A 27,888-nucleotide genomic window follows, 5' to 3' on the forward strand; every position below is an offset into this window, starting at 1 on the left:
TCACCACTTCTACCTGGACAGTAAGTCCTTTCCTTGGCATCATGGCATATAACCAGGGGAAATCTGTCATTCACTTTGATTAGGCAAAGTCAAGGCTTCAAAACACTTTGTTAAAAGCATTTAAAATTGAAGTTCACATAGTTCAACCACCAGAGGGCGCCAACATAGACAGAATAACAGGAACAGACTGACCTTAGTAAGAAAGGGGTGAAGCTTTTCAGACAGGGACTGCAGAGTTTCCGCACAAGCAGGTATCAATGTCTTGGTTCCTAGAAGGACATGTGAAAATTTACTGAAGTCAGATTTTATTCATGGCTTTATTTTTCTCCTCAACAGTAGACATTTTTTAATAATAAGAGGAAATTGACTTTGGAGGTGTTAACAATAATAAATACCTAGTAAGGTTATGGGCACAAAAATAAGGATAAGCTCTCCTTTGAAAAATATGTTACAGATAAAGAAGAATCATCAAATATAGAAGTAAGTGCTGGCAATTTTTCTCCTTAATGTAAGGATTAAATTTCTAAACACATTTTGTGCCCACTGAAGATTAACAACAACAACAACAAATATATAGTTCCCATTGCATTGATGTAAGGCACCACGAGCATATATGCAAATTAGAAAAAGGTAGGTCTGGGTTGTGGGTTGGCCTGCACTGTATGGGATGGATTTGAGGCCCCATCATCACCTTCCAGGGTGGTTGGAATGTGGACTTTAGACCTGGATTGCTTGGGTATAAGTCCAGCTCTGGCTCTTCCTGACTGTGGGTGTTGGGCAAATTATCTTTTCCATGTGTTTCTGTTTCCTTATAGGATTATTAAGGGGAACAATGAGATCATTATAGATAAAATACTTAGAATAGTGCTGAGCATAGAATAATCATTCAATAAATGCTAGCTATTATTATTAGCTACATATAATACAAGTAAAATTCTGCCATCACATCCCCCTTCATAGCTAATTGGCTGAAGTAATCCAATTTGCACAAATTTGTCAAAAATATCCAAATAGTTCCACGTGAAATTGCCCCTAAAGAAAGAGAACCTTTTATCCAGCAGAGGAATGCTTAGCCCTTACTTTAGAGATGCCAGTTTCTCTCCAGGAATCTACTGATTACACACATTTCAGATGTCATAATTGGTACTCAGAGCCCTAGAGATGTTTCCGGGGCTATTGCTCAGAAAACACTCTGAAAGCCCACAGCAAACACTGGCTTCCAACGTGCTTCATTATTGTGTTGGTATTTTGAGATCATGCCAAAGGGATTATGAGAATCCTGGTTAGTTTACTAATTCTCCTCATTTTGTACTTTCTTTGACTCTGTTACCCCCAACACCCATTCATACGCACACATGCACACACACATTTATAACTCACATACCCATTTAAAAATGACAGATGATTTCTTACATAACCATATTAACCTTCGTGTTTATTCATTTGCATCTGTTTTAGGGAAGATTTGTATCACAATGAAGATTTGTATCCTTACCGTAACCTTCTTTCTAGCCTTATTAATTCTAGAAGACACAGTAGATATTATACAAGGTCCATTCTAGCCTTATTAATTTTTTGACACATGGTAGACTAGTCTGATGTTAGCTTGTAATTGTAGAGCATTTTGTGATTTAGGGTTCTTAATTCAATTTATTCATATTATGGGGAAACAGGAAACCACTGATCTTTTTTTTTTTCTTGGTTGCATTTTTCTTTTTTTAATTTATTGATTTGAGAGAGAAAGAAGAGAAAGAGCCATTGATGTTGTTCTGCTTATTATTTATGCCTTCATTGATTGATTCTTGAATGTGTCCTAACAAGGGATTGAACTCACAACCTTGGCATATCAGGACAATGCTAGAACCAGTTGAGCTACTCAGCCAGGGCCTGTCTTGATTTTCTTAACCTTTTTAAAAAGTAAAGTGAAATTTATAAACTTGCAGTTAATCATTATAAAGTATATGACTTAGTGACATTTAACCTACTCCCAGTATGGTTAAACAGCCACCTCTCCTGTTTAAAACACTTCATCATCCCATAAAAACACCCCATACACATTTAGTAATCATCCTACATTTCCTCTCCCCCCAGCTCGCTTTCTGCCTCTGTAGACATGCCTATTCTGAATTTATCATATTAAAAAGGATAATATAAAATATGATTTTTTGTCTCTAACTTCTTTCACTTAACTATGTTTTCAGAGATCATATAATAATCTGGCCATTCAGTGTATACAGTTACTTTAAAAAAAAAAAAAAGCTCATATGATGGCCATGATCTCATGCCTTGTTAACCTCCAACTACAGGGAGTGTAATTGATGAGGGGACCCAGCTGCTATGATCTGAAATCCATGTTTGCACAGAGGCCTCCCTTCCCACAAGCTGCTTATAGCTAGTGACTAAGTGTTGCAAGAATGCTAAGGAAGGCCATTTCTGGGAGGCACAGGACTCCTCTGTGTTCCACTCTGGCTCGAGTCAGAACTTGCTTAGTCTGAAGGACAAGCTAGACCTTCCACCCTGTTGTGTCTTTGCTCTGGGTCAGTTTTGCATCATGGCCTGAGGCTTTCCTAGCCTTTCCTGACTTCCTCCCTATTTCTTCTCTTAGTGTCTGATTCTTAGAGGACTTGGACTAACATAGTCTGGCATTCAAAGCTCTCTTAGATACTGCTTTAGCTCTCTTACATATATATGGCCTTAACCTATATTCCACCTTGGCTCCAAACCATGCTAATGCTTTTCCAACTCTGAGCCTTTGCCCATGCCCCTTCACTGAGACAGCACTCACCACATGACCACGTATGCCTGTTGGATCCCATTTGTCATTGATTATGCATCTCATGTGTCACCTCTCAGTCTTTCAAGACCTGCCTGCCAGGGATACTCTTTCCCTCCTGTAAACCTCTAGGACTCTTACCTTTGAGCTTTGGTATAAGCTTATTAACAGCAATAGCTATCCTTAACTTTGAACCCTCCAAAGTCCCCAGCTTATATAGGAAAAAACACTCTATTTGTACAATATAATGTAATTGGAAAATTAGGAGGAATTCTATTCTAGTGAATTTAATTTATAACATTCAGAATTTCCAATAGCTCACATCCATTTGGCTTGAGTGAATAAAACAACAGTGAACTTGAGTGAATAAAAATATCCTATGTATCAAAGCACTTAGGGCAGAATGTAGTAACTCAATTTTAATATTTGCTTAAATTTTATTATCAAACTTGGTTGTTTTTTCCCTCCAAAAAGGAATTATATAAAATCCTCAAATAGTTTTGAGTTTGTATATGAATGTGGACCACGGGACCAAGAAACAGTTTAAAAGAATGCTACCTCCTCTAATAAAGGCACATTTCGCCCTAAAGGCTGGCAAGGCCAACATTCCGCCCCTTGGGCTCCTCCAGAAATAGGAAAGGGAGGCCCTGTCATTTTAATGACCTTTCACGGGGTAAGGTATATACACAGTAATAGGAGAGGGCATCGATGAGCTCAATCCATAGAGAATCTTTTTTCCTCACATATGTCTGATCATCTGTGGTTCGTATTGTGGTTGACATTTATCAGGTGCCTATTAACTCACTTTTAATCTTGACCACAGACCTCTCCTGGAATAGGACAGGAAATTGAGGCTCTGTGAGCAAGTCATGCTGCTAGGTCACTGACCAAAATCCTTGTTTCTTGTAGGTGCTTAAAATATATGCTAATCACATATAGTTTCATTTCTTCCCCCAGCCCCAGCCTGGTGCTTCTTGGGCGGGGGGGGGAGGGGGGGGGGGGGGGGGTTGTGGGTTTTTTTTTGTTTGTTTGTTTGTTTGTTTGTTTTTGTGGCAATGTTCTTGGGCCATTCAGCCCAAGGAAATTGCCATGGGACTGAAAGCCAGGTTTGGCATCTAGCCAGAGAACAGCACCAGTATCAGCTCAGCAGCTGCAGGTAAAGATTGTGGCTTTTTCACCTGAGTCTCTAACCATTTCCAGTTAAGAACATAGCGCTCAGGTAGGACCTTCTCAGGTGGCAAGCAGGAAGAGGGTGGCTAGTGCAAGGATCAGATAGCACCTTCTTGGACGCTCACTTATTAATGATTTAACAAGGGCGATCACATGGGGAGACTGCTGTTTTCCCCTGCCCTCGCTTTCCTCACTGACAGACCTGAAAAGAGAACAAGATGGACGGGCCCAGCAAAGAGGAAGAGGAGGACAGCACCTTCACCAACATTCCTCTTGCAGACGACATAGGTAAGGGAGAACCTGGTGGATTCTGAAACATAGAATTCAGCAACTGCTCAGCCATTTTTTTAAAATATCAATTTTATTATTTTTATTACAATGGTAAAACATTCTCTTTGTAGCGAACTTGAAAAATATATAGCTACAAAAATAAGAGGGGGAAAAAGCTTTTAAGTACCATTTTTATTTTTCCTCTTAAATTAAGTGACTATTTTTTAAGTTCCTGTGGTTGAATTATACGTATTTTGAAAAAAGAAAATCAACACATAAAAATATAAAATGTTTATTTCCTAAAAGCTCAGGAAACATGACTTCAAATTTGATGCTAAAGCAACCTATGATATTATCATATTTTATTCAATTATAGTCTATTTCTTCTCTATTTTATAAAATAATTTTATTTCTGAAGAATAGAAATAGGTTGCAATTCACTTTCAGAATTGTTTAAGACATGCTGATCATATAAAATACTATTTTATATGGGTTTTAAGTAAGGACAAAGTTGCTGAATTCAACATGAGAGAAGGAAAAGGTGGGGGGTTGTGGGAGAGATAGTAATAGTTGTAAAACGCTGATGGAAGGATAACTATCCCAGAGAAATTAATAATGCTGAATTGCACAATGGTAGCTGGAAACACTTCAAACATATAAGTACTCACGTCAGGGGGTGTGGGGGTGGGAGTGAGGGGTGTGTGTGTGTGTGTGTGTGTGTGTGTGTGTGTGTAGTTGGCATTGTTTTGTATCCAGTTCCTTCAGCACAACCCTAGTAAGAAGCCAGAGCTGCAGCTAAACAATGGGGGTTGCTGATTCTGATTAACAGGGAACAGAGCATGAATATTTAACATCAATTGCTCTTTCATACAGCCACACTTTCCCACTTTCTACCTAGATGCTCGATTCAAAAAGCTTCTTTCTAAATTGTGGACAGACTTAGCACAACCGCCAGCCAGCCAAGCTAAGCTGCCCCTCCTGGCACCGTATGAGCATGCTGGGGGCTTTGGAAATCAGACAGGAGCATTCTCAGCTTTTATGCAGAGAGGAAAAGACACAGGTTCGGGGCTGTTGGAGCAATTGGAGACCCTCAGCCTTAAGGTGCTTGCACCAGGGCGTTTTAGAAAATGACAGAGTTGCAGAATGGAGCGAGGGAAGGAGAGGAAGGAAGATCAAGGGAAACCTGTGTCTTAGCTTCTGGAAGGCACATGAGAGGTGAACGATGAGGGTGCGTGTGGGGAGCCCTGTATGCTGTGGCCAGGTGTAGCTCCTATGGAGTGCCTGCTAGCTCCAATTCGTCCCAGCCCCAGATTTTTTCATGACAGTAACGTGGGCTGGGCCTGAACAGGGACATGTGGCTGGGCAACAAACCATTCTGAACACTCCTTCAGCCTTGGGCATAGCCTCTGCCTCCCTCACACTTCCAGCGCAGACAAGAGCAGGGCAGGACAGTGACCTGAAGACAGGTGTCCAGTCCACTGTTGGCATCTGTTGGAGTTGCTTGCTAACTGAGTCCGTGGACAGAAAGGCTGAATAAGCTAGGATGGGGTAAGCAGTCCTCCTGGGTTGGCAGAGAGAATGGTGGCAATGACCCTGGGGTCCCCTGCTCCCACTCACCACCTCCCATACTCGATTAGAGAAGTCACAGACTCTGAGGGCAAAAGCTTGAAGAGATGGCCCAGCAGAGTAACCAGCGGGGAACTAGTATGAAGTGTACGTGCTGTTTCAGTATTCTAAGATGTTAAACAGAAATAATTCACTTACTTGTCATGACAATGAACAGAGACATCATGTGTTTTGGCTTTGGAAGATAATTGTATCAATTTGATGTGGTAGCACTCGTTCACTGTTGTTAATAAGAGGTTCTTGGTGTTTGATAAATAAAAATAGGAAAACAAATTATGGGGAAATAACTGCAGTTTGATTAATAGACATCATGGCGTCTTTGCAAGAGTAAAGCATGAAAAAGGTATGGCTTACAATATTAAAAAGTTTAGTCCAATTTCTTACTTTTCTTTTTGTTCTCTATTGTACACTGAGTGGCCAGATTATTATGATCTCTGAACGCATAATAATCTGGCCATTCAGAATATATATATTTATATATAAATATATATGTGTATACACACACACACACACACACAATATCACAATATACACATATACATTAGAGGCCTGGTGCATGAATTCGTGCATGGGTGGGGTCCAACCAGCCTGGCCAGGGGAAGGGGACATGGGTGGTTGGCCAGCCAGCCTGCTGGTTGAACTCCTGGTTGAGGAGACAATTTGCATATTAGCCTTTTATTATATAGGATATGCACTGAGTGGCCAGATTATTATGCGTTCAGAAATCATAATAATCTGGCCACTCAGTGTATATTACTATATAATGTATATTATATGTCATATATATCATATATATATATATATATATATATATATATATATATATACACACATACATATACACACATATTATATATGAAACGGAGGCCCAGAGAGGTTAAGTGACTTGCCCAAGGTACACACTGGTAAGCTATGTGTTGTACCTCAAACTGCTAGATATAGAGCTATGTGTTGCATTTGAAACTGCTATATAGATATTGAGGCCATCCTACAAGGAAGTTCAGTTTTACTTCTGAGTATACGGAGACTTCATGTACAGTACTCAGATGCTGTTTGCCAGTGTGACTGCTTCAGACCCCTTAACTGTCTCCATCTCCCCCCCCCCAACACCCCATCATAACACTGATTTTTTTCTTATTCAGAGGAGAGCAAGAGAAAGGAAAGGAAAATATTTGCTAACTCGGAGAAAAGGTTTGTTTAGAAAGAGGACTGAAGGCATTAAACTTTATCTTTATATTTAGGTGATCCTACTTCCTGTTAGTCTGGGGGCAGGAAAACTGGCAGTGGCAGCAGTTAGTCCAATCACAAACCAGTTGTGCTTCATAAATTCACTTATAGGTTAGTTGTATGGATTGTAGATCAGGCATCTCCATAGAAACAAGCATATAAATGATAGGATTCTAAATCAGCTTTAACCCCACAGTTCCCAAAGGGTGTGCCAAGGTGCCCCAGGGAAGTACAGCAAACCCACAGGGATTGGGGCGGGGGGGGTCTCCACCTCTATCAGACACTGTGGGAATCAGTGGCTAGAAGTGGTTCACAATTTCACATTAGATGAGCTATCTTTCTTTCAGTGACATCTCTTTCAATGCTGGGTTTTCTGTGGTTGCTGTGATAAAAGCAAGCTCTGTATAAAAATCAATGTAGAGCAGGTAATAAGGATGTCAGTTGGAGAAAATGGGAGAATTTGTGAAATGCTCAAGAGGCTCCTATGTCCCATAAATAAGTAACGGTAACTTTTAAAGAATGAAATTAAAAAAACTGAAATTTCTTTCAGTTTAGATGCAGTATTTTTTCAAATAGTTACTAAGTTTGAAGGATATAAATATTTGTATTACGATGTTTGGACTAAATACTTATTTCATGGAACTGTTGGGTATTCCTCTGAACTTTGGAGCATTGTTAAAAATGACTTAGACTTAAAGGCACTGTGAGCCAAGGTGGTGTGGGGATCTCTGGTCTAAGCTATGCAGTAGCTGGACTGGCCTCCTTTCTGGGAGTCATATGGTATAGTATAGAGCAAACATTTGATAGTATTTGATCTCTCCTTCCTCTGTGCTTCTGCTCCCTTGGCTTTAATGCTACCACATTGCTCCGGTTCTCCTTTAACCTCTCTCTCATCATTCTCAGACTCTTTGGGGGACCCTTACCTTCAAGTATTTCCCTAAAATTCTGCCCTTGATCTACTTTTCTTCTCTCTCTAGACACACTCTCTAGACTAGGGGTGTCGAACTCAATCAGAGAAGGGGCCAAAATCTAAAATCCAGCCTAAATCGCGGGCCGAATGGTTTACTGAACAGTCATAAACTGTCATTGTGATGGAAACGCAGCGGAGTGCAGTGATGACAGCGCTGTGCGGGCCACATTGCAAGGCCTGGCGGGACGGATTTGGCCCGCGGGCCTTGTGTTTGACACATGTGCTCTAGACGATCTCATCCACTCCTCCAAATTCCATTCTCACTGTCCATGATGCTATATACTAATGACTCTAAGATAAAGGTTGCAAATTTAAACACATAGGGTCGGGCAATGTGTTTGTGGGACAGAGGCAATAGTATATCATAATTTATTTCATTCAATTTCCAAAAGAAACTATTGAAATTTCAATCCTCTTTTTCAGTTCATTGGGTTTTTCAACATGATCTTTTTTTTTTTTAGTTAAAATTTTAATTTAATTTTAATGGTGTAAGAACACAACATGACATCTACCCTCTTAACAGATTTTTAAAGTGTACAATACAGTATTGTTAGCTATCATCACAATGTTATATATTAGATCTCAAGAACTTATTCATTTACACACCTGAAATGTTATACCACTGTCCCTTTTCCGCCCCTCAGCATCTGCAACCATCGTTCTAGTCTTTGCTTCCATGAGTCTATCTTAGATACCTCAGACCTCATTTAAGTGGAATCATTTGTTCTTCCGTGACTGGCTCATTTCACTTAGTAAAATAAGGCTCATGCTGTGGCATGTTGTCTTCCTTTTTTAAGTCTTAATACTCCATTGTGTGTATATACCACATTTTTGCTTATTCATTCATATATTGACGGACAGTTAGGTTGCTCCACATCTTAGCTATGATGAGTGGTGATCCTTGATTTCAATTCTTTTGGATAAATATCCAGCAGTAGGATTGATGGATGATACAGTAGTTCTATTTTTACATTTTTTAGGAACCTCCATACTGTTTTCCACAGTGGATGTGTCATTTTACATTGCCACCAGTAGTGTAAAGGGGCTCCAATTCCTCCACATCCTCACCAGTACTTGTGGCCTTTATATATATATATATATATATATATATATATATATATATATAGCCAGCCTAACAGTTGTTAGGTAATATCTCATCATGGTTTTGATTTGCACGTCCCTAATGACTAGTGACAATGAGCATCTTTTCATATATATGTTGGCTATTTGTATGTCTTCCTTGATGAAATGTCTATTCAAGTTCCACATTTTCAATTGGGCTTTTAATGCTTTTGTTATTGAGTTGTAGGAGTTCCTTATATATTTTAGAAACCACCCTTTATCAGATATATGATTTACAAATACTTTATCCCATTCTGTGAGTTGCCTCTATAGTCTATTTGTTGATTCCTTTATTGCACAGAAGCTTTTTAGTTTGATGTAGTATCAATTGTCCATTTTGGCTTTTATTGTTTGAACTTTTGGTGTCGTATCCATGAAATTATTGCCAACTCCAATGTCATGAAGTGTTTCCTCTATATTTTCTCCTAGGAGTTTTATAGCTTCTGTTCTTTCATTTTAAGTCTTGAATCCATTTTGAGTTGTTTTTTGTATATGTATAAAATAACAGTCCAATTCCATTTGCATGTGGATATTCAGTTTTCCCAATACCATTTATTGAAGAGACTATCCTTTCCCCACTGTGTATTCTTGGCACCCTGGATGGAGATCATTTGGCTATATATATGCATGGATTTATTTCTGGGCTCTCTATTTTGTTTCATTGTGTATATATAACTGTCTTTATGCCAGTACTACCCTTTTTAATTACCATTGCTTTGTAATATATTTTTATTACACTGAAATTAGGAAGTATGTTTCTAGCTTTGTTCTTCCTCACCTCCCACCCCTAAAAAATTGTTTCGACTATTTGGATTCTTTTGTGGTTTTATATAAATTTTTATATAAGTTTTTTTCTTTTTATGTAAAATATGCCATCGGGATTTTGATAGGGACTTCATTAAGTCTGTAATTTGCTTTGGATAGTGTGGACATTTTAATAATATTAAAGACTTATAAAATGAAAAGTAGAAAATACTGATGAAAGAAATTAAAGATGACACAAACAAGTGGAAAGTTATCATGCATCTTTTAAATATAGCAGCAACTGCTCTTAATGTAATTTATTTCACAATGGTGTCTCAAATTTAATTCTTTCAACAGGATATCCTTTATTTGCATATCAAATATATGGCAACTTTTTTCATTTCTTATAACCATTTTCCTTGAAACACACTGTTATCTTAGACTAGATTTCATTTTCTACTTTTGATTGAAATAAGAAAACAAGAAAATATTATTTTCCTCTTAACTCTACTATAAGAAAGGCAAAAGAGCAATTGTGATAAAATGGCAACCAATGCTGAGCCTCACTGAGGGCCAGGGGTCCAGCCAGGTGAGGACTATGGCTCCCAGGAGAGCATGAGCCCTGCTCAGAGAGCACAGCTGCTTCCTATTTCCAGCTGACTGTTGCCAGGGAAGAATGGAAATGCAAATAAGCAGAATTTTTTCAAGATCCTAGAAATGCAGAAAAATTTTGGTGCACTTTCCTGATTTTTCCATGTTCTAATTTTAAAATATCAATATTATCACAAAGTTCTAAACAAAACACACCTTCAGTATAGATATGATTGCAGAAGAAACTATCTTCAGACTTCTGCTTTTGAACCTTTATCACTTGTCTTTATCTGTCTTCTGAGTTTCTGATTCTTTAACTACTAGACACCTAGATATATCCCGTGTGTCAAATGAACTCATCTTCCCCACCCTTACCCCAAATCTGCTCCTACTCCTGACTCATAACTTTAATGAATGGTCTACCATCCAGCCAGTTCCCTAAGCTAGAAATTCATATATCATTGTCCCAGTCACATCTCTTACCATCCAATCATCTGTTGACTTAACCTTGAAAACATTTCCCCAATACACCTGGCCTTCTCTAACCCAACCACCCCTTCCCTGATTAAGGCCTTCATTATCTCCCACATAAACCACAACATCAACCTCCCAACTGTTCTTCCTATTTCAATTATTATCCTTTCAAATCTCTCCTCCACACTGACCATATCACCCCCTCTCCTTTCAGAGAACAATCAATGCCTCTCATCCTCTGATGGACGAAGTCCAAAATACTTAGCATGGCATTTATTTAAAGTCTCCTTCTTCCTGGCTCGATCTATCTCTTCTGCCACACAGCTTGGGCTCAGTAGGAAACACTTAATGTTCTATCCACATGCTGGCTATTTCATGCCTCTGACTGTTTGCGGTGCTCTCTTTGCCTGGAATATCACCGCTCACCCTTCTCTTGGCCTGGCTAATTCCTACTCATCCTGTAAGAACTCACTCAGGCACTACCTCCTCCAGAAAGCTTCCCCTGACCTTCCAGTTTCCTTTCTCCTTCCTGAAAATTCCAATCTGATTACCTATATTTTTTTCACAACATTTTGTCCTTGATATATGTTTCCTACCCAACAGAATGTGAGCTACTGTAGGACAGAGCCTCGGTTTTAAAATATCTACACTTTCGGCACATAATAGACAATACTCCCACCCCCCACCCCCCAACAATTGTGCTTGAATTTGTGTGTATATTGGTTTGAGGGCCAGTTCTGCTGGCCATTCCCTAGCTGAGAATTTACTATTAGTATCAGCTCTCCCATATTATTTTTACTTTTTAGAGTTTCTTCCCCATCTCCACTTCAGGTTCAGTTTAGTAGTGCTTTCAGAAAACATTTATTGAGCACATACTATCACATGCCAGGACCTGGCTATTGGGAGAATTGACTCAGGATAGTGTTGCAGGAAGGATTTGAACTTTGGAGTCAGAAATGCCTGAATTTGACTCTGTCAGACTTTGAGCAATTTACTTAACATCCCTAAGCCTAAGTTTCCTCAGTGGCAAAATGATCTACTAGTAAGAATGTTTGGGAGGTTAAATGAAATAAAGGAAGCTTCTTAACTAGTCTGGTGTACAGCAAGTGTTCATATAGTACGTTTTCATTCCTTCTCTGTTCACTTCAAGGAGCTCGCACAAAAGTTCCTTTAAAGGCTCCAAGACTTGCTCACTACAGTTGTCATGGTAACAGCAGTGTCCTGTGGTCGCTGCTCTGTAAGCCAGGCCTGCCTGTTGACGTCTTCCTGAGGAGGAGGCTTGGGGAAGAAGTGGGAGGTGGGTATGAAGAAATTCTTTAAAGAAGAGCAAGGATCTTTTCTGATTAAAATAACACAGCTTCTCTTTTCCCTCTTCATCCCGGCCTCACCTCTTCCTTGTCGATGTTCCTCCCGTGGCTGTTCTCCTCTGTGCCTCAGCCTCTTCCCGGCCCCTGCTCTCTTAAAACCTCTCCTGAGTGATATTCAAAGCTGCTTTTGCATCTGCTTCTGGCCTCAGCCAATTAGCCCTCATTGTAAGGTTGTAATAAGCTTCCCAGAGAAGAGGCACAATTGTGTGCTTTTATTTGGTGCTGCTTCCTGCCACTAAACGGGAAATGTAACAATACCCCCTCAAGCCCTGCTGCTCCGGGGTTTGAAAAGCTTTCAGAGGGCCATCTGCCATCCCCTCTGCAGAGCAGAAGATCAGACACGAGGCCCTGCATTAGTTAGTACTCCCCGTAAAAGGTATCGAGGGTCTGTATTCCTTTTCATCTCACCGTCTATTATCTACGGGCTAAAGAAGGAAACGGGCTTGTGGCTAGCCAGTTGGGAGACACACTGAGCCCTAGAAGGAGTCTTATCCATGAAAAGGGAGCAGGCCTTTCTCTTCTGGCAGTAAATGGAGCCAGTGTTTGCAACCAGCTCCCAGCTCCCTGGTGTCTGCTGCGCTGTGGTTTTGCCAGGTTACACTGGACCCCTTGGGAGGATCCTATGCAGATGAGACCAAGTACACAAGGATGAGGCTAGTGTCACCCTGTGCTGGTCAGGAGCAGTGAAGCATTCCCAAGACCTCACTTTACAACCTCCAAAGAATTTGGCCATGAATATTAATTTAAAGGGTTATTCAAACATCCTCAGGGGTGTCAAAAAAAAGATCATCTCAAGTAGGGTAGACTTTTTTATTTATTTTTTATTTTTTAGTGCACATGAACAAAGTACATTCATTGCACCAGCAAAGACAGGAAGTTCAGCATTTCTTAGTTGGCATTTGGGATCCACATAAGTCAAGATAATGGCCTGGTGGAATACCTGTTTCTGTAAGCTGAAGCTGATATGGACAGTGGCATCAGGAATACCTCCCCTGGCCCAGCAAAATGCCTTGCAGATTTAGCATAAGAGATTCAATAAGAAAAAAAAAAAGGGGAGATTAACTCTGCTTCTCAGTAGCTTCTGCGAGTGGGATGGCTCTGGGGTCACAAATGATTCGCTAGAAATTGTAAATGCTCCTTCTATGCAAATATCTTCAATCAGAGGAAATCCACTTCAGTGAAATAAATGATCCAGTGAAATAAATGATCTAGCATGATGCAAAACCTGGTTTTAATATACAAGCTTAACAAATGGAGTATTAGGGCAGTCTCTAAATGTTTTCAGTAATTAAGAGTGTTCTCTAATTTTCTCATTGAAGGGTAAGCATTAATATTGTGACTTTCCCTTTAAAAGACAAACCATCCACCAAATAGATGCCTTGTACCAGCAATGTGTTTTTTTCTTCATTTTTCCAAAGAAAAAAAGGGAGTCAGACACATCTGTAATACCTTAATCAATAAAGAAAGTTGTTTTATTGGGGGGGGGGCGCGAGGGGGTCAGAATGTTTTATGCTAAATGTATATGAAATCTTCATAAATGTGCTAATTTATTTTTCTAGAGAAAAATTCAGAGGAGACCCCCCAAAATCAGGTGTGAATTTTATTGACCCAAGCTCATGAGCTAGCAGGCGTCTTCAAACTACGGCCCGCGGGCCACATGCGGCCCGCAGAGGAGTCTGATCCAGCCCGCCAGGTTTTTTGGGCAGTGAGCGCAGCCGAGGTGTTACAGTAGGAATTAGTAGTTCATATAGTCCGGCCCTCCAGCTCTCTGAGGGACCGTGATCTGGCCCCCACTTTAAAAAGTTTGAGGACCCCTGAAAAGGCTGACCTTTCCCAGGTTGGCTCCCTGCTTAGAATGGGCCAGCAGCTCTTTTCCCCAGTTGGATTCGATCAGCTTCGGATACCCCACCTTCACAGGCCTTCTGTCCACCGGACTTGTTCAAAATTTGAGGGTGAGAGCCTTGTTTCCTTAAACACCCTGGGACTCCCTTAAATGTTCTCTGAGCCTTCAAAGAGAAACTGGAGTGGCAGAGAAGAAGGAGAAATCTAAAAGATTTCTGAGGGTAAGCTGGTGTGGCTCAGTGGTTGAGTGTGGACCTATGAACCAGGAGGTCAGAGTCCGATTCCCATTCAGGGCATGTGTCTGGGTTGTGGGCTCAATCCCCAGTGTGGGGTGTGCAGGAGGCAGCTGACTGATGATTCTCTCTAATCATTGATGTTTCTGTCTCTCCCTCCCCCTTCCTCTCTGAAATCAATAAAAATATTATAAGTAAATAAATAAAAGAGCAGGACAAAATGCATGAACCAGCTTCAGCTGTGCCTCAGCTCTACGAATACGAATTTCAAATGGCCCCAAAGCTATGAATGACCCTACTAGAAAGAACATGTGACCCGGTCACAGAACCAGAGTTACTGTCACAGCCATTCCAGGAAGACAAGTCTTGCTTTCACAGATACTTGAGCGTTCACTTTCAATCCTCAACGATGGACATGGAAGGGACTCAGAGGCAGAGCCCACACAAATGGTTCCGCAGCCTAGTGTCCCCTTGTTTCCTTTCTGTTAGAGCGAGCCACCTAGGTCTTCCCTCCCCTAGCCTTCCTGGGATGCAAGCAGCCAACAGCGCTTCTTTCTGGTCCTTATGGCCTTCTTCCTCATTCAGTCATTGTTCCTTTGTTTCTCTTCACGGGTTTCTTTTCCTTTTGACTTAAGTCAGCTTAATGTCTTTGGCTCAGAGTATTTGGCTGTGCGCACACATGGTTCTCTCATTGCCGGTAGCATGACATTAGTCAAAGCTGTTTGAAAAAGTGTGCATTTTAAAACACATTCTTCCTTTGCTATGCCTCTGAATCTTCAGTACCTTTCTCCAGTAGACAAAAGACTATTAGCATCTGTTCACCCATGATATTTTGCTTTCGTTTTCATTCGTGGTAGCAAGGTTGGTGGGTTTTTCTAAGGTCACAATAACTATTGAAAAGCTTCTTTTATAAATATATTTGAAGATATTTTTAAATTATGTTTCTTATTCTTTTTTATTTTAGAATTTGAAATGGTTTGAGCTTCATGATATTAAATGTTTTTCAACTTACATAGTGAATTCCTGTCCCTCCCGCTTTAGTGTAAGAACAGAATTTCTGTCAATAAGATGTAATTGATGTGTAATTTGAGAGACTCTGTCACACTTGCAGTGACTGTTGGCCCCTACACTGGACTGTGCAAGAAATTTGGCAAACTCAGAGCCAACTGACCACTTTTTGAAAGCAAATTCATAGCAAACGGACTGTTTTTAAAAAGCAAACTGCATGTGTAATATTTATTTTATGTTCCAGTGAGTACATCTTTAAGAGCTTGGGTTGTTGCTTTTTAAACTTTTTTTTTTTTTTTTAAGGCAGAAAACCTAAAGAAGATATTGGAGAAAGATGACTAATCGGCTGTCACTCTAGTTTTCTTTTATGTTCTCAATCCTGATGATGATTAGAAAATAAGTTCATTTCTTTAGAATTCCTACTTAACTCTTTGGAAACTTGAAACTACCTAAAAAGTAACCCATTTCTCATCACAAATAAAACTGAATCACAAAATTAAATCTTTGGAGTAAGTCCAATTTTACTAATTAGTCATGCATCTCTGAGATGATGAATAATAATAACAACAAACATTTATTCAGAACGTATTACATACCCAGCACAGTGCTAGGAACTGTACATCCATTTTCTTATTTAATCTTCACAAATATTATGTAATAAATATTATCCCTATTTTTCAGATTGAAACCTAGAACTCAGAAAGATTTAGTGACTTATTCAAATCTAAGCTGGAATTCCAGCCCTGGTCTGAGTGATTTCAAAGCTGTTGTCAAATGACAATGCATCAGGATAGAAACTTCTAGATATATAGCATAACTGTATTATACTGACTGGGTAGAAGCAATAAGGTGCCTGCATTGCAGGTATTGAATAATGAAATACAGTCTTCTAGTTATATTATGGGGTCAGTGTTTCAAAAATGTAATCATAGAATTAGAAGTCAAGAAGAACCCCAGAGGCTCTCTGACAATACTGCAATATGTTCAAAAAGGAAAGTAGAATGTAAAATTGCACCTATGATGTGATTACAACCATGTGAAAATAATTTATGTATATACAGTCCATAACTAGGATGGCAAGAGAACTTAGAAAACTGTATTTATCTGTGTGAAGAAATAATAAGTTATCACATTTTCATTTTATACCGTGTTTTCCCGAAAATAAAACATCCTCTGAAAATAAGACCTACTTACAAGTTTCCTTCTGAGTGAAATATAAGGCATCCCCCAAAAATTAGGCCCCCCTAGGCTCTGTCTCAGAATGAAAATTAATTTACCGTAAACTAGTTGCTAGGGCCACCCCCACTGGTGTCTAGCAACCAGTGACCTTACGCGGAGTCCTGACGTCACTGCTGTGTGGAGGTGGAGCGGAGGTCAGAGTGAGTGGTGAGCACCGGGCAGGAGAGAGGAGGAGACTTTCACAGATGCTTGCAGAAGAACAGGAGAATTAGAGCTGAGGGGATGCGGCGAAGGTGGTGAGTGCTGGTCTGTCTCTGGTGACACTACCTGATGCTCGTGGCAGTCCTCATGATGACTGAAGGGTCTCAATCAGTGGCAGATCCTGCTCTAGCCCAGATCCAGGCCCCAGCAAGCCCAGTGACAGTCCCCAGGCAGGCCCCAGGGGGAAATGTCTGATAAAGGGGTAGGGGGGATGTCTGGTTAAGGTGTTCAGTGGCACAGGGATGGGGGGAGGGGGATCACTTAAAATGACACAGGAGGATCAGAGGGGCAATTAAAATGACACAGGAGGATCAAAAGGGATTACTAAAATGGTAATCCCCCCTCTAATTCTCCTGTGCCATTTTGATTCCCCCCTCTGATCTCCCGTGTCATTTTAAGTGATCCCCCTCCCCCCATCTTGATACCCCAATTCCTTTTTTTTACCCCTAGAAATGAGCACAAAAAGAAAAAGCTACTCCGTGGAGTACAAGAAAGGAATAGTGGAAGACTCTTGGGGCCAAAATCTTACTGCTTTCTGCAAAGAGAAGATGTTGAGTATCCGATTGGTCCAAAAATGGCGAGCAGAGTATGGTAACCTCATTGAACAAGTGGACAAGGGAAATGCTAAAAAGCACAAGTGTGGATCAGGTCGGCAACCACTATTTTCCGAGGTGGAAGACCTCATCTGTGAATGGGTTGTTGACAAGAGAGCAAAGGCTTTGGTAGTGAATAGGGCTCAGATTCAAGAATTTGCCATGGCAATGGCACCACAGTTTGACATATCCCCTGAAGACTTCGAAGCATCACAATACTGGCTGGATAATTTCCTTCAGCGAAGTGAACTGTCTTTAAGAAGATCTACAACATTGTTTAGGTTGGAAGATACTCAAGTTATTAAGCCAGCACTTGCATTCAAGTCCTTTATTGATGATGCTGACTTCTCTAAATACAATCCAACATGATTGCTATGGATGAAACTGCAGTGTTTATGGGCCAATCATCTCAAACAACAATTGAACAGTGGGGTGCCTCCTTAGTGTACATTCCCTCCACTGCTTACAAAAGTGCACGTGTTTCCTGTATTTTGGCAATTCATCTGGATGGCACTAAAAATCCCTCCTTTAATCATTTCTAAGGGCAAGAAGGAAAAGATTGAACGTGTTTTGGGCATTTTTATTCTTGAAACTGAAAAAGCCTGGGCCACACAAGCAGTTATAAGGAAGTGGGTCGATTTAATGCTGCCGCTTGTTATGCGAGGGAGCCAAAGAGGTCTGCTAGTCTGGGTTGCAGCCAGTACTCACTGAGCTAAAGACATGAAGACATTTCTTCACAAAAGAAAAATAGATCAGATAATGATTCCCGCAGGAATGACAGCCTATCTCCAGACTCTTGATATTGCAATAAACAAGCCATTGAAAGACAATTTGCGCATGGAAATTAATAACTACATTGAAAATAGAATGGAGAGAAATTAGCATGGAAACTTTGTGAAACCTAAACTGCAAGAAGTTGTGACTTGCGTGAAGAATTCATGGGAGAAAATCACTGACAGTTGCATTGCAAATGCACTGCGAGCAGGCTGCCTACCTTGAGAAGAAGTACTTATTTAAAGACAGTGCTATTGCTAAACATGAGAGATTTGGTCCACTGATTCTGAAAGAAATGGAATCACAAGAAATTCACCAGGAAATTCAGGAATTGGATTGTTATGATGATGTTCCAGAACATGATGACATAATTGTCACTGAATAAATGAGTAAATTCTTGATACTGTAGGATTCACAGTTTGTCTGGTTTGTGCTGACAACTACCATACTACCGTACCATATATAGGAAATAAATATCCTTTATTTTTATTTAACAATAAATGTGTACCGTATTCTTCTTCATGGAAAAATAAGACATCCTCTGAAAATAAGACCTAGCGCATCTTTGGGAGCAAAAATTAATATAAGACACTGTCTTATTTTCGGGAAACGGTATTTATATGATAATTTTTTTTTCTTAAAAATAAGAGTGACATTAGTTTTTCTAGTATGTGGAAGTAAAAGATGAATCCTAACATGAGTGCTGATTTTGAGAGGCATGTGAAAATACCAGTGCTAAGATTAGGGCCATGTATCAAAACTTCACCACTGCCTTTTGCAACTTTAGTGATGCATGCACAAAGTGGTCTTAGAAAAGTAAGGTGCAGAAGGTGGCAAATTTACAATAGTTATAAGATACACAAGGCACAGAGGAGGACAGCAGGGGAGACAGGGCATGCACTGTAAGCGCCAGCTTTCAGCACAGGCACAGCTTATCTTAATTTAATTTTTATTTGGAAACAAACTACTGAAAATTTGCAAATACTGTACACCAAGAAGGGTTCTTTTTTATATTCCTGAGTAATTAAGAGTTAGTTGCCGCCAGGACCAGTTTGGCTCAGTGGATAGAGTGTCGGTCTGCGGACTGAAAGGTCCCGGGTTCGATTCTGGTCAAGGGCATGTACCTTGGTTGCGGGCACATCCCCAGTTAGGGGTGTGCAAGAGGCAGCTGGTCGATGTTTCTCTCTCATTGACGTTTCTAACTCTCTGTCCCTCTCAATTCCTCTCTGTGTAAAATCAATAAAATATATATTTTTTAAAAAAGTTAGTTGCCAAACCAATGTCCCTGTCACCCCTGGATGCTTTAGTGCACATTTCCTACAAACAAGGGTTTTTCTCCTTCACAATCACAATAAATCCGACAAAATCAGGAAAATGACATTCATACATCACTATCATCTAATCTTCAAAGCACACTGAAGTTTCACTGCTTGACTAGACAATGTCCACTAGAGCAAAAGCACCTGGTTCAGAACATACATTGCATGAACTTGTCATGTGGCCTTAGCCTCCTTCAGCTGTGTCAGTTCCTCAATCCTAACTTGCCTTCCATGACTTTGATGCTTTTAAACATCATAGGGTAGTTATTTTATAAAATATTTCTCAATACTTTGGCAAGACTATCACAGAAGTGATACTATGTTCTCATTACATCACATTAGTGGTATATAATCTTTGTGTATCTCTTCACTAGTGAGGTTAACTTTGATGCCTCGATTATGGTGGTGTCTTACTCCTATTTCTTTTAATAATTAGCAAGTATTTGGTTTGGCAACTAACTCTTAATTACTCAGGAATATAAAAAAGAACCCTTCTTGGTGTACAGTATTTGCAAATTTTCAGTAGTTGAGATTGTTTCCAAATAAAAATTAAATTAAGATAAGCTGTGCCTGTGCTGAAAGCTGGCGCTTACAGTGCATGTCTTGTCTCCCCTGCTACCCTCCCTCTGTGCTTTGTGTGTCCTATAACTAAATTTGCCACCTTCTGCACCTTATTTTTTTAAGACCACTTTGTGCATGGATCACTAAGGCTGCAAAAGGCAGTAGTGACGTTTTGATACATGGCCCTAATCTTAGCACTGGTATTTTCACATGTCTCTCAAAATCAGCACATCTTCCACACTATTAGAACTTATTTTGAATCAATTTTGCCACTAGAGGTCAGCAGTGTTCCACCTCAAAGAGAATATATAAATGTAAGGAAGTCATTAGCAGTTCCCTATCTGTGCCCTTAAATGACATTCATGGTGTCTTTGTCTTAATACCTCCTGACAGTTGTCAGACATATGCTATGAGGTGACATCAGTCGTCATTCTAGGTGATGTTCCACGTGCGCCTCATGTTGTGGAAGGGTGAAGAGCCATAACTGTAAACAAGAAGAAAACTGCTTCTCACTCAAATATGATGGGGGGCCATACGATAATTTGATAGAAAGTAGTGTGAGCTCTGAGAAGGAAAGACACTGTGGAAATCCAGTGTCACCCTCTAACATAGCTCAGACACTGCCTTTTATAAAGACAGAAAAAGTAAGGACCCAGAGCAGAACATTCATTCAACCAATATTTCAGTGCACACATGTAGTTGGCAATGAGGCTACGCTAATGAAGATCAGTTGGTGCCCCCAAGGAACTTAAGGAATCAGGCATTCATGAAATCCTAGCGGACTAACTTGTTAGCTAGTAAGTAGTGTAAAATCTCAGATGCTGACACATCCTGACAGAACTCTCCCAAGTTGATTATTTTAAGTATAAGTGGTTACCAGGGAAACAGAAAACGATGAAGATTATGCTTGTGTATTGAAAGTAAGATAACCCATGAGCAATGTAGCATTTTAGAGCCTTGCTAGCAAATCATGTGCACTCTTTCATTATCAGTTATCACTATAACTGATTCCTAATGCCCTTTAAGTAATCACTTTGTCTTTTTAAAACAGAACTCCTTTTATGCTCCAAGAGCCCAATGATTAGTTTTGATTTTAAAGCAGATTACTTTAGAATAATTTAGTGGAAGATGTACCTAGCTGACATAATTGATAATGGCAGATCGATATATAGAGATTCAGAGAAAGCCCAAACTATAGAAGCTGGAATGGAGCAAAGAAAACTCACTCAGGAGAACCTTCAGAACCTGTGGCGGGCATGGTGCCAAGAGCACAATGGTAAAAAACAAGCAAACAAAAACAAACAAACAAACACAACCAAACCATCAAGGGTTCACTCTTAAATATGGGGAACCATCTACTACAACTCATTGGTATTGTTATCTGATAAATTCCTCGGTGTTATTTTATACAATATTAGAGAAGCAGAATGAACTCTATTCCAAAGCCTCATCTGAGGAAACGGGGGTCTATAGTAAAGTGACTCATCCCCCCCAGCTGTGTCATCAATTTCAAATACACTACACTATGTAGATCATAATAAACACTAAAATAAATTTTCTAACCAGCAAATATACACGAAGAATTGAATGAACAAATACAGATTAAAACCCAGAATTGGAACCCCAGATTTCCTCATTTTCAAACCAATGCTTATTGCTTTTTTGATAGATCAGGACTTTTCAAACCAGTTATTTGCATACCAAAGTCATAGTTTTTGCCACATTAAACTAACCATTTAAGTATTATTTTTTAACTTGGCTTTGTTCTAGGCAAAGCATCTGCAAATTGAGAGTGGTTGTATTCATATTTTTAATACAATAAAACATGTAGTAGCCAGGCCAGCATGTCTCAGTAGTTGAGCATCAACCTATGAACCAGGAGGTCACAGTTCAATTACCAGTCAGTGCACATAACTGGGCTGCAGGCTCCATCATCAGTAGGGAGTATGCAGGAGGCAGATGATCAATGATTTCTCTCATCATTGATGTTTTTACATCTCTCTCTTTCTCCCTTCCTGTGTGAAATCAGTAAAAACATATTTTTAAAAATATGCAGCTATTGTAACTATTTTTAAAAGCTCATTTTGTACAACCAGAGGTATGCAGTTTGGGAAGCACTGATTAGACAAGACTATGTCAAGAGAAAAATAAGCATCAAGACTGGATAATCATTCCTAATTATTTTAAATTATGTTGCCAAGTTCAAAACTTGATTCCATGGAGACCCGAATGTCCTTCTGATTCTCATCTGAGAAACTCTAAAAATACACTGGTAATTTCTTTTTATCTATTTAACAAATGAATGAAAATTATTCCGATCAAATTAGCTAACTATTGGTTATTACCAGAAAATTATAATCCTGAGAAAAGTACACACAAACAACCTAATTTGTCAAATAGCAATATGATATACTATTAACTGTGGTATTAGTTAATCAAGTTTCAGCTAGTAGAATATATTCCTTACTCACCAAGTTTGGGACAGCACTCATTCTCCAACGAATTCAATAGCCTTTCAAGGGGAAAAAAAGGAAAATATTCTATATGAGTACTTATTTAGAAATGAAATGAAACACATTTTGCAAATCAATGAGCTTAAAATATCAGGGAACACACCTGGTTACACTTGAAAGTTATCAAAATGCTTCCATTTAGCATATTTCACTTTAAAATATCCACAGTATGTTTAGAACCCTCTAATTACTAAAGACAAGTTAGAAGTTTTTATGTGCATGATGAGAGCGTGTCAGACTGGAAGATCAAAATCATCTGTAAGTTCCCTATTTTATTATAATTTCTTCTTCATAAAACTAATTGCCTTGTAACAACAGTTTTCGGTTTGGAGTTCTTCATTCTCTATGAAAATATTTTAATTTTCTGCTTTTATTTAGATAGTTTGACATTAATATATGCATATTCCAGATCATATGAATATTCATCATAATCAAATATTTCTATGCAATTTCAGTGGTTTCGATTTGTACTTGTGTGTTTTCCCTATTCAAAAGAAGCAAACTTCAGTGCCTACTTTTAAACCATTTTATTGGAAAAAATATAATGCAAGAATGGAACATTGTATAAAATAAATATATAATTTAATGAATGTTCACTTTGTGATTACTTTGTCAAAATTTCAACTCTCTTTTTATATTCACTTGGGTGTGCCTTTTTTTCTTCTTCACATTTTTGTTATTTCAAGGGCAGGACTTAAGTATCAGCAACACTGTTTTATCCAATTTGCAATATTTTGTGAATGCTCTATTGCTCTCTAACCTTATGATTATCTTTTTGTATGTTATTTTTTTAGTTTGTTTTAGACTTCCTTTAAAGTTTAAATTATCTTAACAAGATATATGTTGGGTTCTGGAATTTTAAAACAGGTGAATGCTCTAAAATAACCATATTCTACTGACTAGCAATCATTTTCTTGCATCCTTTAAATGGTTTTTATCATCCAAGGATACATCCAACATAAACCATAGGATTTTTGTTTTGTTTTTTAAAAAATATGTATTTTAAATATCTTTTTACCTACAGGTTTTCTTTCCATTTTTTCCTCCGGTGCAAATTACTTTCTTTTTTAAAGAAAGGAGCATTGTGGTTTTTTTTTTTATTGTTTCATTATTACTTTGCCAAAATTTCAACTCCCTTTTTATATTCACTTGGGTGTGCCTTTTTTCTTCTTCACGTTTTTGTTATTTCAAGGGCAGAACCTAAGTATCAACAACACTGTTTTATTCAATTTGCAATATTTTGTGAATGCTTTATTGTTATTCTATTATGTTGCTTATACTATCTTGTTGTTTTGTTCCATAGCCATATTTTGCCAATGCTATCCAGGAGGTATAAAATATTCTGTATTTTACACAAAATACAGAATATATATATATATTCTGTATTTTGTGTAAAATTGATATATTGATATTTTGGGGGCTTGATCAGGTCAGGTTGCAATTTCTTTTCTTTTTTTTCTGACAAGACTATTCACAGAGAGTGGTGCATCCTTCTTCCATCAGAAAGTAATCGCTATCTGGTGGGTCCTTTTTGTGATGTTAGTGATATTGGTACTCAGTGAGGAACAGCGTTTCTCAAAGTCGTCTTCATTTCACCCCATCCCCAGATCCTTTTAGACATTATTTTTCTAATCTTCCCCTTCCCCTTATGAAATTGTCTTTTCCCAAACTTGAAGAGCCATAATTTCTTTAAATATACAGGGGTGGGCAATAGTACATTTATAGTTGTTCATGTGGAAAAATGCATGCAGGATATGATTATTATAATAGCTTTATTAACTCAAAAGAATAAAATGTTTCATGCACTCACTTCTTTTTCCACACTTGCATTTCAGTACCATACTCTCCTTTTTTTTTTTTCCTGGAACTCTGATTATATAAGTGCTAGATCTTTTTTGTGGTCTTTTATTCCTGAGGTTATGGGGTGTTTTCTCTCTGTTGATTTTTCTCTTTGTTGCTCAGATTGGATGAGTTCTACTGAGGCAGCCTCCAGTCGCTCTTTCCACTTTCTTTCTTTCTTTTTTTTAATATGTTTTATTGATTTTTCACAGAGAGGAAGAGAGAGGGATAGAAAGTTAGAAACATCGATGAGAGAGAATCATCGTTCAGCTGCCTCTTGCACACCCCCCACTGGGGATGTGCCCGCAACCAAGGCACATGCCCTTGCCCTGACCTTTCAGTCCGCAGGCCGACGCTCTATCCACTGAGCCAAACCGGTCCCAGCTCTTACCACTTTCATCTCCATCCTGTCATTGAGTCTTTGCAGACAGTTTTCTATTTCACTTATTTTATTTTCCAGATATAAAGTTTCCATTTGGTTCTTACTTATAGCTCTATTATGTTGCTTATACTTTCTATTATAATTTCTTTTTCAAGATTTTTAGAGATCACTTGTTCAAGTATTTTTAAATAGCTGCTTAAAAATCTTTTGCAGATAATTTCAACATGTGTATCATCTATTGATAACTTTCATGTGCGTTGAGATTTTTATGCTTCTTCATACATTTAATAACTGTATGTTGCATCCTGGATATTTTGACTGTTACCCTTTGAGCCCCAGTCCTTTGTTCCAGTCCTATGAAGGATGTTGGTATTTTTGCCTTAGTACAAATTTGAGTTGGTTAGGTTGGGCTGCAAGTTCCAACCCACCTTCTTTGGGCTGTGTTTTCAAAGCATTTCACTTTGTAAAGTGTTTGCAGTACTTTATTTTTTCTTAATTTTGACAATTTTAATAAAAATTCAACAAAGTCGGTATTATGATACTCGTAGGTAGGTTTTGATTCAGCTATATGGTATTGAACCTTGATTTTTCTCATCTGTAAAATGGGATTGATAACACCTAGATCATTGGATTGTTTGAGGACTGAATAACACAAGAAACATGCCTAGAATATTTCAAACCCTAAAGAAATCTTCGTTGGTTTTATTACAGAAATATAATACATCATCAGATACACATGTTTTAAGTTACAGGATACACCATGTAACTACCACGTCAATCAAGATATTATAGAACATTTCCATTGCACCAGAAAGTTCCCTCATACTCCTTTGAGGTCAACCCTCCATTCATCCCACCCCAGGCAACCCCTGTTCTAGCTTCTATCACACTAGATACGCTTTTTTTGCTCTAGAACTTTGTATTAATAAAATCATACAGACTGAACATTTTCTGTCTATTTTCACTCAGCATAAAGTAATTCAGATCTTCTATATCAGCAAACTGCACCCAAAGTAAAAAGCTAAGAAACAGTCAAAATGTCACCCCTAATATTCAGGAACATGTTACTACCATGTACTCAACATATATTGAAAACCAACAGGATCTGCTTTATGTCAAGGGCCATCTATCTATGAATGGTGTCAAGCCAGATTACATTACACTCCAAAGCCTGACAGTCCGTGTGTTATCTTGAGCAAGACATTTGTTTACTATTAAGCTTCGGTTTCTCTCTGTGGGTTGTTGCGAGGATGAATATGGAACAAGGTGAGAGAAAGCGCTATATACCAATATGCAATGAAGGTATTTTGTCAACTCTAAAACATTATTAAATGGTATTTGGAAGGGTTGCGGAGAGGGACAATCTACTAGAGATGCATTTAGGAGATTTGCGACTTGGGAAGTGAAAAAAAAAATATGGAAGAGTCTGCTTTCAGAATTGAGGAACCGCGGCATTGCATTGGCCTTCTTTGTCTGTTATGTCCACGAATGCTCCTTCCTTACATTTGGATTTCTCTCTTGCCCGGCCTTTCCTTTTACCAACCTCCTTCCTGACAGCTGTCAGAGTTTCCCTACCGGATTTGTGACCTCATTTTTCAGGCTCCCGCGGAGACCTGGGAACGCCCCCCGCTGGCGTCGCTTTCCCACGCCTAACTTCCCTTCTGTGCTGTCATTGGCTGTTGCTGGTCCAGGACCCGCCCCCGATGACCTAAATGCTGATTGGATGCCAATGTCCTTTTTTTTTGTTGTTAAGGCAAAAGGTGGAGCCTGGACCTAGGAGTGCAGACGATTGGGGCGCTGGGCGGCTCTTGCGCATGCGTGCCTTCTGGAGCGGGGATTGGCGGGGCGGGGCGGGACTCCCGGCTCGGCGCAGGCTCTGTGGGCGGAGCGGGGCGGAGCTGCCGGTGCAATCGCTCCCAGCGTCGGGGCCTGTAGCATCCTCCAGGTACCTACCCCTCCCGGCGCCTGGATCGGCAGGTGAGGGCTCGTGGGCAGCAGAGGGCCTGGCCCGGGCGACTGGAGCTGTGGCCTCGGTCCCGCCGAGGACCCGGCGGCCGGGGCGGGCTGGACTGCGCCCGATGCACGGGGCCCGGGAGGAGCGGCCTGGGGCCTGGGCGTCTGGTGGGCGGCTGGGACCTGGCTCCTTTGCAGAACCGCCGCGCAGCCTCTTTTTTCTCATCTTCTCATCGCGGGGCCCAGAGGTTCCTCCGGGCGTGGGGGCGCCCACTGCCCCCGAAGAAACATCCTGCCGCCGCCCTGGAGCCCAGGCCGCTGTCCAGCATCCCCGCCCTCAAATGGGGCCGCGGGGGGGCGTGTGGGCGCGGGGGGACCTGGCGCGCCTGCACTTGGCCGCGGCTGCTCTGCCCAGCCCCGGAGGGGAGGTGGGGGGAGAAGAGGCCGAGGCGGGGAGAGGAGGGCAAATGAGCGGCACGGTGAGGGCTGGCGGCATCTGTGCAGGCGTTGAAAAGTAGCTCCTGGGTTAGCGTCTTCTTGGGTGACCTGTTTTGGGGGGTTCTGCTAAAACCGAGAAAGGGGATACATTCCCGAAGAGCAGGGCTTTTGTTGTGCAGTGCATGGATCCCAGCACTGTGACGTAACGGTGTTAAGAACGTGCTAGGCCATGGTTCCAACCCCGTTTCTGCACCTGAGCTCCACAGCTCGCTCTCTCTAGTCTGTGCTGTACACACAATATGTACGATTGTATATACAGTATACATAGCCTTCTCCGCGGGATCTGCTTCCCGTTCAGATCCTTGTTTGGCCAAACAGTCCCTTAATTTGTGGATTTATGTAACCAGAACAAGTCAGAACCTGAACGGACCCGAGCAAACAAACCATGTTCACAGTTGGTGCAGCTTGAAGGGAATGTAATTTATCTTCAGTTGCTTACTTAGTAGAAATATCAAAGGAATTTGACATCAAGAGTTGCAAAATGTTTGGCAAACTTGAATTAAAGTCATATTAACGTGTCTTCCATTGCATAATGGGAAAGGGGGCTTTATAGTTAGACCTGGGTTCAAATAATTGGTACAGGCGTTGGCTCAGAAATC

At 40.0% G+C, this 27,888-nt stretch overlaps 1 protein-coding gene and 1 long non-coding RNA gene across 4 annotated transcripts in view; one reads left to right on the forward strand and one right to left on the reverse strand.

Moving 5' to 3' along the window:
* Window positions 1-188: 188 nt before the first annotated feature.
* On the reverse strand, window positions 189-26,573 carry LOC123651758. The gene is made up of 3 exons (XR_006740664.1): window positions 26,382-26,573; window positions 22,576-22,616; window positions 189-269 (listed from the first exon to the last, which is right to left on the reverse strand). It is a non-coding gene; the product is annotated as an uncharacterized LOC123651758 (long non-coding RNA).
* The window catches only part of SCOC (short coiled-coil protein), a 28,043-nt gene continuing 4,244 nt past the window's right edge, over window positions 4,090-27,888 (forward strand). Inside the window, exon 1 of one of the 3 annotated variants that reach the window (XM_036424262.2) lies at window positions 4,090-4,231. In XM_036424262.2, the coding sequence (XP_036280155.1) occupies window positions 4,162-4,231 (70 nt within the window). In that variant the 5' untranslated portion in view covers window positions 4,090-4,161. Of the gene's footprint in view, window positions 4,232-26,662; window positions 26,816-27,292; window positions 27,317-27,888 lie in introns of those variants that run through there. The other 2 variants (XM_036424261.2, XM_045576509.1) reach the window with 2 other exon arrangements.

Source organism: Pipistrellus kuhlii, unplaced genomic scaffold (assembly GCF_014108245.1).
Source record: "Pipistrellus kuhlii isolate mPipKuh1 unplaced genomic scaffold, mPipKuh1.p scaffold_m20_p_8, whole genome shotgun sequence".
Classification (NCBI taxonomy): domain Eukaryota; kingdom Metazoa; phylum Chordata; class Mammalia; order Chiroptera; family Vespertilionidae; genus Pipistrellus; species Pipistrellus kuhlii.